The following is a 12,962-nucleotide window of genomic DNA, read 5'->3' as shown; positions in this document are numbered from 1 at the left end:
CTGGATTCTGGCAGATCATGCCCTCGAGACCCGGGCCCCGCAGCAACCCTTCCTTTTTCGCTCCCCAGCCCGATCCGTTGGCCGCTGCGAACGACGAGGGCGCATTCGAATACGTCGGCCCCGACAGTTTTCCGGATCCACCCCGCAGCACCTTCGACGACTACGACTCCAGTCCGCGCCGCGACAATCGCCACCACCACCATCACCACCGGCGCAGAAGAAAGAGCTCCCGGCCACGAAACGACCGTCGAGCCTCGTCGCAACCTCCGCCCGCGTATTCCAGCAGACCCTCTTCGCCCAGCATGCCGAGGAGGACCGAATCCCCGCCGCCGCGGCGCGCTAAGTCACACCGGAACAGCCCCGTCTACAGTGATTACAGTGATGACGAGGAAGTCAAGCCGGCAAAGGGCGACAAATGGGCGAGCATGAAGTCCAAAGGCCGCAGGGGCCTCAGTAAGCTGGGCAGGGTCGCCAGCACCTATGCTGCCGCCCAGATGGCCTCCGGCGGTAGGGCCAAGTCCACCGACCGAGAACGCTCACTGTCCAGAGACACCTACGACGACCGACGATCGCACCGCCGCAGCCGCCGATACTCGCCCTCTCCGTCGCCATCCCCGTCCCCGCCGCGCCGTCGAGGTACCGCACGACACAGCCGCCGCGACCGGCCGCCTATGAACGGCCGAAAGAAGTCCTACAGCGTGTCGCCCGTCTCGCTGAGACGAGATCCCTACGACGACGACCGGGGACGTGAGCGTGGCGGCGGTGGTGGTCGGTCTCGCCGCCGCCGGGCTCGCTCCCCGTCTTACTCGGACAGCAGCCGCAGCAGCAGCATAGACTCGCGCTACACCCGCCGGCGAGGTGGCCACCGACGGGGCCGCTCCGTAGGCGCCTACGAGGACGATCGAAGGAGGCGCGGCGGGCGGTCCAGCATGGCCGGGACCTCGCGGCGGCGCGGCAAGAGCAGCATGGGCGACCGGTACCGCGAGCACATGAAGGCGCCCAAGCCCGAGATCGCGGACCGCTGGCAGATGGCGGCGCGGGCGGCGCTGGAGGCGGGCGGCGTCACGGCGTTCCGGCTGCGCAAGCAGCCCGGGACGTGGGGCGAGAAGCTGCCCAAGATCGCGACGGCGGCCATGGGCGCCGCCGCCATCGACGCCTTCATCGACAAGGACCCGCGGCGCCAGCGGCACGGCGGCGGCGGCGGGGTCAAGGGCATGGCGGAGAGCGTCATTGGGGGGATGGTGGCGTCCAAGCTCATGGGGTTCAAGTCGGCTACGACGCATCGGGGGACGCCGCGGTACATCTGACCCCTTCCTCCCCTTCTTTCTTTTGTCTTCGAGTACTTGATTTCTCCCCCTTTCTTTTACTCCTCATTTCGCGTCCTGCTCCAAAACGAAAACGGAAGAGTTCGAGCGGGTCTCCAGTTTGCTTTTCACCTTACGATTGTTACGAGCCAATGATGTATGAATGACTGATGACTGACCACGACCGAAAATATGCAGATGGCTGCGCAGATAAAGAGAGACGAACTACATGTTTGAGTGCTACATCATGTGCGACGGCGCGAGTGGGGCGTGCGTGCGCGTGTGTTCCCTCGACCAGGTTACGCAACGAATATTTTCCTTTCTCTCACGAGCGACGTGTTTCCTTTGGTGTTTGGGGCGTACATACATGCTTGGGTCGTACATGTACGCAAGCAGGTATGGGTGGGATCAATTATGGTTTTCAATCTAGAGGTGGAATGAAGAATAATGAGTTATCTGGATGTCGATGAGTCTGCTTGTGGTGTTAGTGAGTTGGGGGACCTGTAACCAGCCCCTATTTGACTGGTGTCCCGTGGCTACCTGTACCGTGCGTACAGGATGGCTTGGTGCAATACACGTCAATCCCTTGGGAATCAACCGGCCAACTCTTTACTCCATGAAATAAAAAAGCTACCATTCCAGCTCAGTGGCCACCACATCAGGCCTTTTACACATACATGTTCTATTGATATTATGATGGCTTATTTTATTTCCCTCTCGTTACCGGGAGATGCTAATGGGTAAAGTACGGTCTACTCATGCGGTCACTTGTCAGCTTATTGTACATGGTCTCATATCCAAAGTAACCCGCATGCCTCAGTGTAAGCGAGAGGAAGTTGGTTCAGAAGTTGTTGACCTCTTGGCGATGATTTCAGCAAAAGGTGATGCCATCCCCTTCCACAGCGAGCCAGATGTAGCAAACACATGCCATCAGAACGAGTCGCCAGATCATCTGATAGAATGTGTTCTTTGTGGTTGGGATATCACATTCCACTGTTCCAACGGCGCGTGGTCAAGGACAAAGGAACTTCGATTGATGCGCGAGCCAACTCGAATCTTCAAGTTTGTCATGGGTAAAGCAAACCAACCATATAGATAAATCAAAGAGATACGTATGCTCACTCATGGTTTCTCCAGACGTGTCACATTGCGGGTATTAATAGTTTTATGAGACGCACCCTGCTGGAGTGATTTTTCACACTTCTTCATCAACTAGTCTGAGATAATACTACGACATCAAGATATTACTTTACACAATCCAATTTTAAGTCTGCCACGATGTCGACAAATCCTCCACGTACAATTTCAAAACCTCTGTAAGGTCTCAGTAATGAAATATTCGAGGGTCGCAGGCAACTATTGACCAGACCCAAGATTGATGAGCTAGTGACAGACTCATGTATGTCCCTGGCGAAATCGAGATTCCCATTCGCCAGTATCAAAAACGTTTCCTACCGGTGGTACCCAGTTAGAAAGGATCTCAATGGCGAGTTCCTTCCAACCCACGACTCGACCAACCAGTCAGATTACGATAGAACCAATTCGGCCGGCTGCGGTACCGTTGTTGGACAGCCGTTGTCCGGTCGGATTAGGGAGCATTATGACCAAAGTGGACTCGACCTGCCTTTCTTCTGGGGTGCCTTCTTAGAGGTCTCCCTTACCTTCCCATATGATAAAACAGAATACCCAAGATTTGTGCACAACGTAGCCAATATGATCCAAAAAAAACTACCTGAAAGAATACATTGTTATTAGTCCGGGAGATGATGGCAAGGAGGCCTACGAGATTGGAACTCCGAGAGATGACGGCATGGATATGTTCGGTGTTTGTATCCGGAAAGAGGGGTCAACAATAAACGACACCGCCAGGACGCCAGATCACTTATATTTCTCAGATCCACAGAATCCGGATAAATTCACGACGAAGTACAATCCCCAAGAGAAGAAGATTCAAGAATGGGCTGAAGCATGGACCAACAAGCCCGACGAGGAGTTTGCCGAGTCGTGGATGACTGCGCAAGAAGCGTCAGCCGGGTTTGGTCAAGACCACACACGGACTATCGCCAGACTTGATGAAGAACTTCCCAAATTAGTCCAGTTTGAATTCAAAACCCACGATGAGGATAAATTTGACCGGTTCCGACTTACGTTCCCCGTTGATATAGCGAAGATACGAGCTGCTAACTGGAAGAGAATGGGACCTCAACCATCGCGGGAAGTAGCAAGGAAAAGGGCAAACAGTTAAACTATATTCGGTTATAGATTTTATGATTCATAGTAAGCCTTTTGTTGGATCCATAGTACCTTCAAGAAAGTAGACAGTTTATTCTGAGCCTCTGTCACGGATCCGAGGATATCGTATAGTACGGCCTCTTTCAGGATGCGTGTCTCTGTCTCCAATATTAAAAATCCTGTAGTATCCATTAATCGCCAGACGTAAACAGTATGGGATTCCAAATTCTCCCTACTCCCTAGACGAGTTCAGTTCTTCTTGCCGCCGGAAATACCTAGTGCACAGGATATAGACCACTGAGCTAAGTGATCCGACAGCTGGGTTAGCCGATCTGGTGGTATTCTCGATCCGGTAGTTGTCAGTCACGGCTTGATGGAGAGAATTTTTTATTCTTCACCCCATTATTAGCTGTTGACAAAATGCTTAAGTCCTGTAAAGGGCAGCGATCTTGGTTTTATAAGAGGTAGCTTCAGCATAAGGTCTGCGAGTGAAAGTCACTGGCACCCTCCTTTTGTCTCGATATACTATCATATTGCGTCAGATTGTGACACAAGTCGAGCTCACCTTACTCTCCCAACCTCTCACGATGGCCAACACGGTTCACACGTTATTCGCAATCTGTGTCGTCGCATGTTCAAAGCCCCTTAAACATCGGTTCAAATGTTACACAGGTGTGAATAACAGAGTTTGGGCGCGCCATGGAACTCCCTATGGCTGACATTGTCAGGTAAACGGGGAATGCTAACCGTAATGGAGTATATACTGACAACATATCTCCGTTAGCTGATCCCGAATGTCATATTAAACCTAGTGGTCTTTCTTATTGCCACTGTGGTTGTTCCAAGGCCTACGCCAGTAAATATATCAGTTTCAGGTAAGTTCAAGATCTGACCTATTACCCACATCATGGCCAAATTGAACTCGATAATATCACCAGCAGTACTCTGACTTATTGAAGGCTGCTACTACGACGCCATGGTGAACCATTCACTGACCCCAAAAGTTTCAATAGGAAATGTGAAAACATGGCGGGCAACAGACCAAGACAGCCATGGCTGAGGGACCACGTCAATGACATTTACAGCATCCTTACCCCCAACGCCGCAAACGACTATGTTGAGGGGCTCGCGGTTGAAGCCTTAGGGAAGCCATCGGGCACGGCCCAGGGTGAGAATAGTCGCTCTTCTGACAACGTCTGCACCCCGTTTGGCTTCCCGATACCATCGGTGGGGTACGCTCTCGAGATACAGCAGCTGGTATCCAGAGCCTGGTCAAAGCCACTGCCTGCAGTCCAGGACACAGAGTTTGATTCTTGGATGGGAGCCCCCGCCCTGTTGACCGAAGCGGATGAGGGAATCGAACGGTCAGAGAAGGCGGAGAAAGTCCTGGAAGGGCTTGAATGGGATCCGTCGCAAAGACATCACCCCCAGGGCACCCTGCACTTGTACGATCGCGGCCCGTTCATGTGTCCGTGTGGCTTTGGCAGGCCCGGGCTGAGCCGGTGCGAAACGTGCGGCGAGCCAACTGGTATCCGTACTCCAGAGCGCAACACGGGCAAGGCAAAGGAGCGGGATTCCCGGAACTGAAACAAGGAGAACAGAAATGTTCCGGCGCCTCGAAACCCACCCGGTTGAAGTTTGATGCACAGGCGCGTACAGGAGCTGAGAGAATAGAGTCGCACGCGACATTGAATCGGGCTGGCGATGGCGATAGTGAGCTGCTCAGTCCAAGTCTCAATATCGCCATTCGTCTTTCTCCTCCTGTGGCTCCACAGAAACTACAGACCTTGGCCAGTATGAAGCATAATTAAAAGGCGAGGGAGGAGGGAGAAGAAGATGGCTGCGATCCCAAGCCATTCCAGTATTTGGTAAGGGGAACAGGGGAACAGGGAACAATCAACGAATGGGATGCGCCTTGCTTGCACCTTGGCGAACTGCAGAGCTCCATGGAAAGCGCGATCCCAACGGATACAGCATGGTAGAATACCCTCTTGAATGAATTACGATTATATGATATTGCCAAATCATAATCTGAGTGCGCATACTCCATACCTAAGGAACTTTGAATGCTTCGGGAAGTGACAGTAACAATTGCCGGCTTGTACGTCGATTCCAGTGGACCCGACGAATAAGCGTGCATGCATACTGCATCTTGATGTCATAGCCAGTTGCGCGAATACCGGAGGCGGGCGAGGCTACAATAGAGACAGAAACCTGTCAATCAGTTCCTCAGTCGCCATGAGATTTCCCCGCACTGCATCAATACTGTGTGTTCCTAGAAGAATATATTCCTCCTCCAGCATGGCCCACGTTGACACCTCGTTACCGGCGCGACCGACCGGTGCCGCCGCCAAACTCGCCGATGCGCATGCAGAAGAGCACCCGCTGAAGCTGTACGGCGGGTGGTTCTGCCCCTTCGTGCAGCGCAGCTGGATCGTGCTCGAGGAGAAGAAGATACCTTACGAGTACCGGGAGATCAACCCGTACAAGAAGGAGGCCGAGTTCCTCGCTCTGAACCCGCGCGGCCTGGTCCCGACTCTAGCCGTGCCCAAGGCCGACGCCGGAAGCAAGCACCAGAAGCCGCTGTACGAGAGCTCCGTCATCTGCGAGTACCTGAACGACGAGTACGCCGACGAGTCGAAGCACGGGCCGGACCTGTTCCCGCCGGGCTCGGCCTACGAGCGGGCGCGGTGCAGGCTGTGGATCGACCACATCTCGGGCAAGATCGTGCCCGGGTTCTACAAGTTCATCCAGCACACGCCCGAGAAGGACTACACGATCGAGGAGGCGCGCTCGAACTTCCTGGGCCACATCAAGACGCTGGTCCGGGAGATGCTGGAGAACAGCGAGGACGACGGGCCGTGGTTCCTGGGCGGGCGGTTCAGCATGGTCGACGTGATGCTGGCGCCGTGGGCCAAGCGCATGTTCCTGCTCGACCACTACAAGCCGGGCGGGGTCGCCATCCCAGCCGAGGGACAGGGCGGGGAGGACGAGGCGCTATGGGGCCGGTGGAGACAGTGGTACAGCGCCATAGCGGACAGGCAGAGTGTCAAGGACACTTGGAGCGACGACGGCTACTACGTCCAGGCTTACAAGAGATATGCGGAGGACACTACCAATTCGGAAGTTGCGCAAGCGACGCGAAAGGGAGTAGCTTTACCATAGAGGATGCATGAAATGAAATAGGTAGACATCGATATTTCCAACAGCCAGAAGACGTGTCAATTGGTTTCTTTTCTTAACCTTGTTAGCCCAATCGTAAGCGCATTGGCACCGCCTCCAAGTGACAGCGTGAGATGAGATTCGCGGGTTTCAGCCAACTGCAATTGAGGAAGCTGAATATGCGCTAAGCTGAGATCATTCTTTTCCTTTAGGGGAGCGGCTTAAGTGAAGGGTGCGCACGTTTTCAATTGGCAGCGACCCGTTGGGTTCAGAAGAACCGCGAACGAGAAAAAAACGTTTTAGTGCAATTGACAGATGGGGGCCTTTTCATTTCGCCTTAGCGGAGACGGCTTTGCTGACTGACGGATTGAAACCATGGAGATGATATGGCAAGAAAAAATCTTGACGTTATCGGAAAACCCGCAGTGTTTTGCAGATTTACCGGCAATTGATCATCGGTAAAGAGGTCGCAGCGTTTCCTCTTTACGTCTCAGGCCCCGGCTTCCCGGTCTTATTTTTTGCCATCGCTGAAAAAAGTTCCGAGCGCGGCGAGCAGATTAGGTACTTTAAAAAACAAGACTACCGCTGCAGCACGCTTGCAGCACCGCAACCAGCCGAAGCCGATCTCGACCCAGGTCCCAGGATTGACCACGATCCCACGTCTGCCAATCTTTCTGCAGCGAAAAGCAACGCCGCACCACCCTTGCTTGCTTCGCCTTAATTTCACACGAGGATGGCGCAACCTTCATTCGACGAGAGGACGCAGTCTTTCCTCAATTGGTTTACCGCATTGCCCGGCGCCACGTTCCACCCCAGTATCCAGATTCAGGATTTACGACAGAGTGGCCAGGGCAGAGGAATTGGTGAGTGTTGGCCCCTTGCTGGACTCTTCCTGTTGTGCGGCTGCATGCGCAAGTTGAGAGCGAGAGAAAAGTTTGTTGTTGCGATAAGACAGGGCTGATATATTTAGCACAGTCGCGACATCGGACATACCGGAGGAAACCGAGCTCTTCAAAATCCCGAGAGCAGCAATCATCAACAAATTGACATCGGATCTGACTAAGAAGATCCCTCAAGTGTTTGAGGACTCTACTGAGGGATTGGAGGGTGTTAACAATGAGGCCGACGATGAGGGCGAGACCAGCGGGGCGCCGGACTCCTGGGTGTCGCTTATTCTGGTCATGATATATGAGTTCATGCAGGGCGGCAACTCAAAGTGGAAGCCCTACTTTGACATCATGCCGGAGAGCTTCGACACTCTCATGTTTTGGCCGCGAACTGAGCTCGGCGGCTTGCAGGCCAGCGCCATCTCGGCCAAGATCGGCAAGGATGAGGCCGACAACATGTTCCGCGAGAAGGTCCTCCCCGTCGTCGAGGAGCATGCACACATCTTCTACCCTGAGGGGTCGAAACGCATGAATGAAGAGGAACTGCTGAGCCTGGCTCACCGAATGGGGAGCACCGTTATGTATGTCCAAAGAAAACTAAATCCGGGTATGGCTTTACTAACAATGCGACAGGGCTTATGCATTCGATCTTGAGAACGACGATGAAGAGCCCGAAGAAGAGGGCGACGAGTGGGTAGAAGACAAGGAAGGAAAGCTCTTGATGGGAAGTAAGTACAGCCATCGATTGCCTAGGTGCACTTGCGCAGTCACAAGCAGGAACTAACTTTAAGTTCGTCAGTGGTGCCCATGGCCGATATTCTCAATGCGGACGCAGTATTCAACGTAAGGCAAAACACACCCATGATCTACCAGGCCTGATCGCTAACTCTTACTGAAAGGCCCATGTGAACCATGAGGATGACTTCCTGACCGTCACGTCGCTCAAGCCAATAAGTGCCGGCCAGCAGGTCCTCAACTACTACGGCCCGTTGTCCAACAGCGAGCTGCTGAGGCGATACGGCTACGTTACTTCCAACCACGCACGATACGACGTGGTGGAGCTACCGTGGAACATGGTGCTGTCGGTACTTCAGAACCAACTCCAACTCGATGAGTCAAAATGGGGCCAAGCGGTAAGTGCGGCAAGGATACTGGCAAACCGACCATCAGCTAACGAAAGCTTCAGATCAATCAACTCGATGAGGAAGAGACCGAGGACATCTTTGTGATAGATCGCGACCTCGATGAGCCCGATTCCCGGGGTGATGTGCACGGCGAAGTGAAGCTGAAGCAGCTCCCCGAGGACCTGGAGGACCAGATCGCGACGTTCCTGAAGGCGGTCCGCAAGGTCTCGCCCGAGTCGATCCCCGACAAGCGCAAGCGCGACGAGATCTCGGCCTCGGTGATCCACCAGGCCCTGCAGCTCCGCCTCTCCGAGTATCCTACCTCGGAAGCCGAGGACCAGGCCCTCCTTCAGGAGGCCAACTTCACGGATCGCCAGAAGATGGCCATCGTGGTCCGCCTCGGCGAGAAGAAGCTGCTGGGCGAGGCTATCCAGGTGGCGGCCGAGAAGATTAACACGATGTCACGAAACGGCGACGATGCGTCTTCCGAACCTTCCGCCAAGCGGCACAAGTCCTCCCGGTAAACGAACGAACCACGAGGCCACGAGTCAGTGGCATGCATCGGGCATGCAGATCAGTTCTAGAACGTGGTGCAAGGGATTGTGTGGCGGAGGTACAGAGAGATATGCTGCCAACCTCTCTCTTGTCTCTCACCAAACATTCGACAGCGGCTTCGACCGATCGCTCGGGTGGTGCAGGTGCAGTGTGTGATTTCCCTCAACCGTAACCCCCCACAAAATGGAAATGTGACATATCTTCACGGTGTTGGGTACGTCGGGTAAAAATTGAATTGGCAAAAGACAGGCGTGGACCATGTAGGCTTCAACGCAAATCATGGGTGTTGGCTCGGAGTTTGCTTCAAGAGGGCTGGGAGGGGGGTACATATTCTGAGACTAACCAATCTCCATTTTAGATGGCGGGCAGCCAGGCCCAGCTCGCTCACGGCAATTTTCAGGTTTCTGGTGTTCATACTGTTCAACTGCCGCGAAAAGGCAATCAACTAGACTTTTTTCCTCTTTATCTACATAATCTATTAGAGTACATGAAAAAAGCGATTTCGGCATGCGGTCCCAACCACCGTCGCCGCGGTCCGATTGCCAGATATCTCGTGATGGAGAGGACTGGGTCTATGGGTCCTGTTTCCCCTCCTCCCTCCACAGCTGCAGAATAAACCCCGCGTATGTCTCTTGACTTTCGCTCGTGTCGTACGATGGCTTTAGAAAATGCGTGTTGAATTGACTTCTGTCCATCTGGGGTTGGCGGCCCAGCCCACCAACCGCCAATTATTTAACCTTTCGCTTCAACATGGTGCGATGAGACACCATTAAACTTATTTGGTGCACGACGAGAGAAGACCGGCCTCGCGGGATACACACAATCAGGGGGGCGCGCAATAGGGTTGGAAAAAGCAACGATCTGTCTCAACCCGAACACGACAGTAGGTAGGTCAGGTGTGCATTGGTCATCTAGCCGGTATGTACTTACTTTACTTCTCCATCGGGAGGGAGAGGGCTTCGTGCGACTTGTTAAACATTCTGGCTGAAATAAAGAGGACCGTTGCATCCACCTTCAACTCACCCAGCAAAACGCGGTAGAAAGCTGTCGGCCTCCCCGCAGCTGGGCGCCGGCATACTCTGCTACCCGACATCCGAAGCACACGCCAGGTCCCTGTCCACACCATGCGATTCTGAGGAAGGAAGCAATACTACCGACGAGAATCATTCCTCAACCTGATCGAGGTATTTGGGTAACCATTGGAAGTCAGCTGGGAAAAGGGGGCTTGTCGGGATAGCGCGAGCCCATCCAACGGGAAGTCGAGACCCACAGCTCCGTGGCGTGCGCAGTTTTTACATACGGCAATGGATCGTCCCTGGGATATAGTGACGGCCGTTTGCTTTTGCGCGCTGGGCGTAATCGTGATCGTTAGCGTGTAAGCAGCCTTTCCGTTTTTCATTGGTTTCTCTCCGGTGCGATCGCTCACTCGCCCACGTCATCTAAAAACGGCATGCTGACCAAGGAACGGTTCTCTCATCCAGCTGGTTCAGGGCGAAACTGGCCGCGCAATGCGAACGGCTGCTCCAATCTGGCAAGAGGAAGAGCGACCCGGTGTTGTCCAAGTCGCTCCAGCGAGCCGTCTCGCGCCTGGCGGAGGTTACCGAAAACAAGGGGCACCGGAGCGAAGGCAGAGAGTCTTGTGAGAATTTGTGGTCCGTATATATTCCACCGCATCCCCACAGGAGAAGAGCGAGAAGTCCACCTGACTGACACACAACACTTACTACCTGCAGTCCCATATGCTTGGCTTCGCTCTACGGTCTCCCGCCAAACGAAGCGGAAGCGTCAGAGTGCGACCCCGAAGGAGACTTGGAATCAGGGACCTTGAAGAAGAAGCCGACGGTGAAAGAAACGTCAGCGAGTGACGACGTGGCAGAGATGGCGGAAGCGGCGAAGACGAAGGTGATGAGCAAGCTGCAAAGGCCTAAGAGGTCGAGCTGGCGCCCACAGCCCATCGATGACGAGATTTTGAAGATGCGGCGATGCCCACATATGTTCCACGCCCGATGCTTGGCGACCTGGTTCCTCATGAAGCGCTATGATTGCCCGGTCTGCAGAGCTGCGTATTACCAAAACAGCAATGAGAGCGAGGAATCGCTGTCGGGACGAGAAACCGTCCAGCCAGCCACCTTGGGCATACCCGTTTTGCCGTTCTGGTAAGGGGATGACGGGAGTCTAGTAATTCCTTAGTCGAGAGTCTTTGATGAGATGCAATGATCGATCGGCGTGTCGGGTGCCTACTACTATGCGCAAACCATGTAGTTCCTCGATGCCATTTCGATGCTTTTCCGATGCCGTTCACCCTACTCGCACATTTCCCCGTGGCATGCGTCGACGGGTTTAGACGCCGGATCATGACTGAGGTGGCTCGGTGGCAATGTGTTTGCGACCGTTTCCCGCGATCGAGGGAGGTTAGCTCCCCTCTGACCCGTCAGACCCGAAGATCTACGGCGTACATGTAGTGGTAATCCACTATTCAGTCCACCCGCCTGCTGGACTTCCCTGCGCTGTTCAGCCTTGTCAGGTCTTTGTCAGGTTGGCCCAGTTGTAGGCATCACTGCTATGCTGCCATTGGGCAATCCAAAAGCTCCATCCATGTGCATGAACAGAGAGAGATTAGCGAGCCATTGGCAAATCAATCAAGCAGATGGGCCTCGGAAAGAAGTCCGTCATCTGGACCGGTGGCCATTAGGTTCATCGCTGTCGCGGGAATCAGCACGTAGAACGTTCTGAGGAAGCCAGGAAAAGCCAGCGGCAAGCTGGGGAGCCCTGAACAGTTGACGGCTAGCTGGGACAGAATGGTCCGGGTGGAGGACGGATGTGACGCGCCAGTGGCAGAAAGGGTGGTACTGTGCATGCAATTTGTGGCACCCCTGGTAAATGCGGCAGCTATCCTCTGTTGGGCAAGGTCTCAGCGATCCGGCTTTGCCTCCTTGGGCCACCGCCCGGCAGTAAGCCGTCCTAAATCGCGATCCTAATTGATTACATCAACCGATCTAAACATTTGTGAATGGATCGGTCCTCCTATGACCTCATCTGCGGCCTCGGGACAAACAAAGGGCCAAATGTGCTAACTAACCTCCAGTCCCTTAGGAGCCTGCCCATCAGCCACGATCGAGTGATTGTACGGAAGATCCCCCAATTGCTAGGCTCGGGCCTGATCTGCCCTTCATTTCCATCACAATGGATGGCCGTTGGTAGTGTCCGATCCATGGGCTTTGCGCGGATTGAGGCTACAGTATTGGCAATGGAACGGCCAAAAGGGCTGGACAATTCCATTTCCCGAGGGCAGGGAACAGCGGAGCATTATACCCGTCCGTACCTTATTCTCAGTGGTTAATTGCATGGATGACGTCCCCTTTCGTCACTACTTCAATTCTTTCTGAGACTGCTCCTGGGCGCGTATTGACTGGCTTCCCGTAACAACCACAGGAGGTTCTGCTCCAGCATCTTCTCCCAATCCTACCGCCTTGTCGTCTGTCGTCGGCCATATTACCTACATAGAATTGACCCAGGATTCCCGGATTCCCCATACGATCATACTGCAGCCTCCTCCAGTCAATTATTTCCCCGTGACCACTGTATTGAACACCCTGAACCTCCTCTGCGCCCCACTGAATCCAGTTGCATGCGCGCTCTGATTCGACGACTTGTCGTCCCTCGTCAACCAGTGTTGCGGCATACTTCAAGAGCTTCCG

At 54.1% G+C, this 12,962-nt stretch overlaps 6 protein-coding genes across 6 annotated transcripts; all 6 read left to right on the top strand.

Annotated features, from left to right (window-relative positions):
- Positions 1–17: 17 nt before the first annotated feature.
- Positions 18–1,307, top strand: PG985_013644 (uncharacterized protein; the record flags this gene model as incomplete). Its single annotated transcript, XM_066833410.1, has 1 exon — positions 18–1,307. One exon carries the CDS (start codon positions 18–20, stop codon positions 1,305–1,307), a length of 1,290 nt encoding a protein of 429 aa, XP_066678150.1.
- A 1,275-nt stretch (positions 1,308–2,582) lies between these two features.
- Positions 2,583–3,549, top strand: PG985_013643 (uncharacterized protein; the record flags this gene model as incomplete). The annotated part of the gene is made up of 2 exons (XM_066833409.1): positions 2,583–2,620; positions 3,060–3,549. 2 exons carry the CDS (start codon positions 2,583–2,585, stop codon positions 3,547–3,549), a joined length of 528 nt encoding a protein of 175 aa, XP_066678149.1.
- Positions 3,550–4,562: 1,013 nt separating this feature from the next.
- Positions 4,563–5,123, top strand: PG985_013642 (uncharacterized protein; the record flags this gene model as incomplete). Its single annotated transcript, XM_066833408.1, has 1 exon — positions 4,563–5,123. One exon carries the CDS (start codon positions 4,563–4,565, stop codon positions 5,121–5,123), a length of 561 nt encoding a protein of 186 aa, XP_066678148.1.
- Positions 5,124–5,837: 714 nt separating this feature from the next.
- PG985_013641 (Glutathione S-transferase omega-1) lies at positions 5,838–6,701 on the top strand (the record flags this gene model as incomplete). The annotated part of the gene is made up of 1 exon (XM_066833407.1): positions 5,838–6,701. The coding sequence occupies one exon, from the start codon at positions 5,838–5,840 to the stop codon at positions 6,699–6,701; it is 864 nt and encodes a 287-aa protein (XP_066678147.1).
- Positions 6,702–7,431: 730 nt separating this feature from the next.
- Positions 7,432–9,233, top strand: PG985_013640 (uncharacterized protein; the record flags this gene model as incomplete). The annotated part of the gene is made up of 6 exons (XM_066833406.1): positions 7,432–7,561; positions 7,674–8,166; positions 8,219–8,313; positions 8,385–8,428; positions 8,485–8,718; positions 8,772–9,233. The coding sequence occupies 6 exons, from the start codon at positions 7,432–7,434 to the stop codon at positions 9,231–9,233; spliced, it is 1,458 nt and encodes a 485-aa protein (XP_066678146.1).
- Positions 9,234–10,772: 1,539 nt separating this feature from the next.
- On the top strand, positions 10,773–11,424 carry PG985_013639 (uncharacterized protein; the record flags this gene model as incomplete). Its single annotated transcript, XM_066833405.1, has 2 exons — positions 10,773–10,903; positions 10,998–11,424. 2 exons carry the CDS (start codon positions 10,773–10,775, stop codon positions 11,422–11,424), a joined length of 558 nt encoding a protein of 185 aa, XP_066678145.1.
- Between the last annotated feature and the right edge of the window lie 1,538 nt (positions 11,425–12,962).

The sequence above is a fragment of the Apiospora marii genome (assembly GCF_038362585.1).
Source record: "Apiospora marii strain CBS 49790 chromosome Unknown utg000011l_segment0_segment0, whole genome shotgun sequence".
NCBI classification, from domain to species: Eukaryota; Fungi; Ascomycota; class Sordariomycetes; order Amphisphaeriales; family Apiosporaceae; genus Apiospora; species Apiospora marii.
The sequence above is the reverse complement of the archived record's forward strand: the minus strand, read 5'-3'. Positions and strand labels throughout refer to the sequence as shown.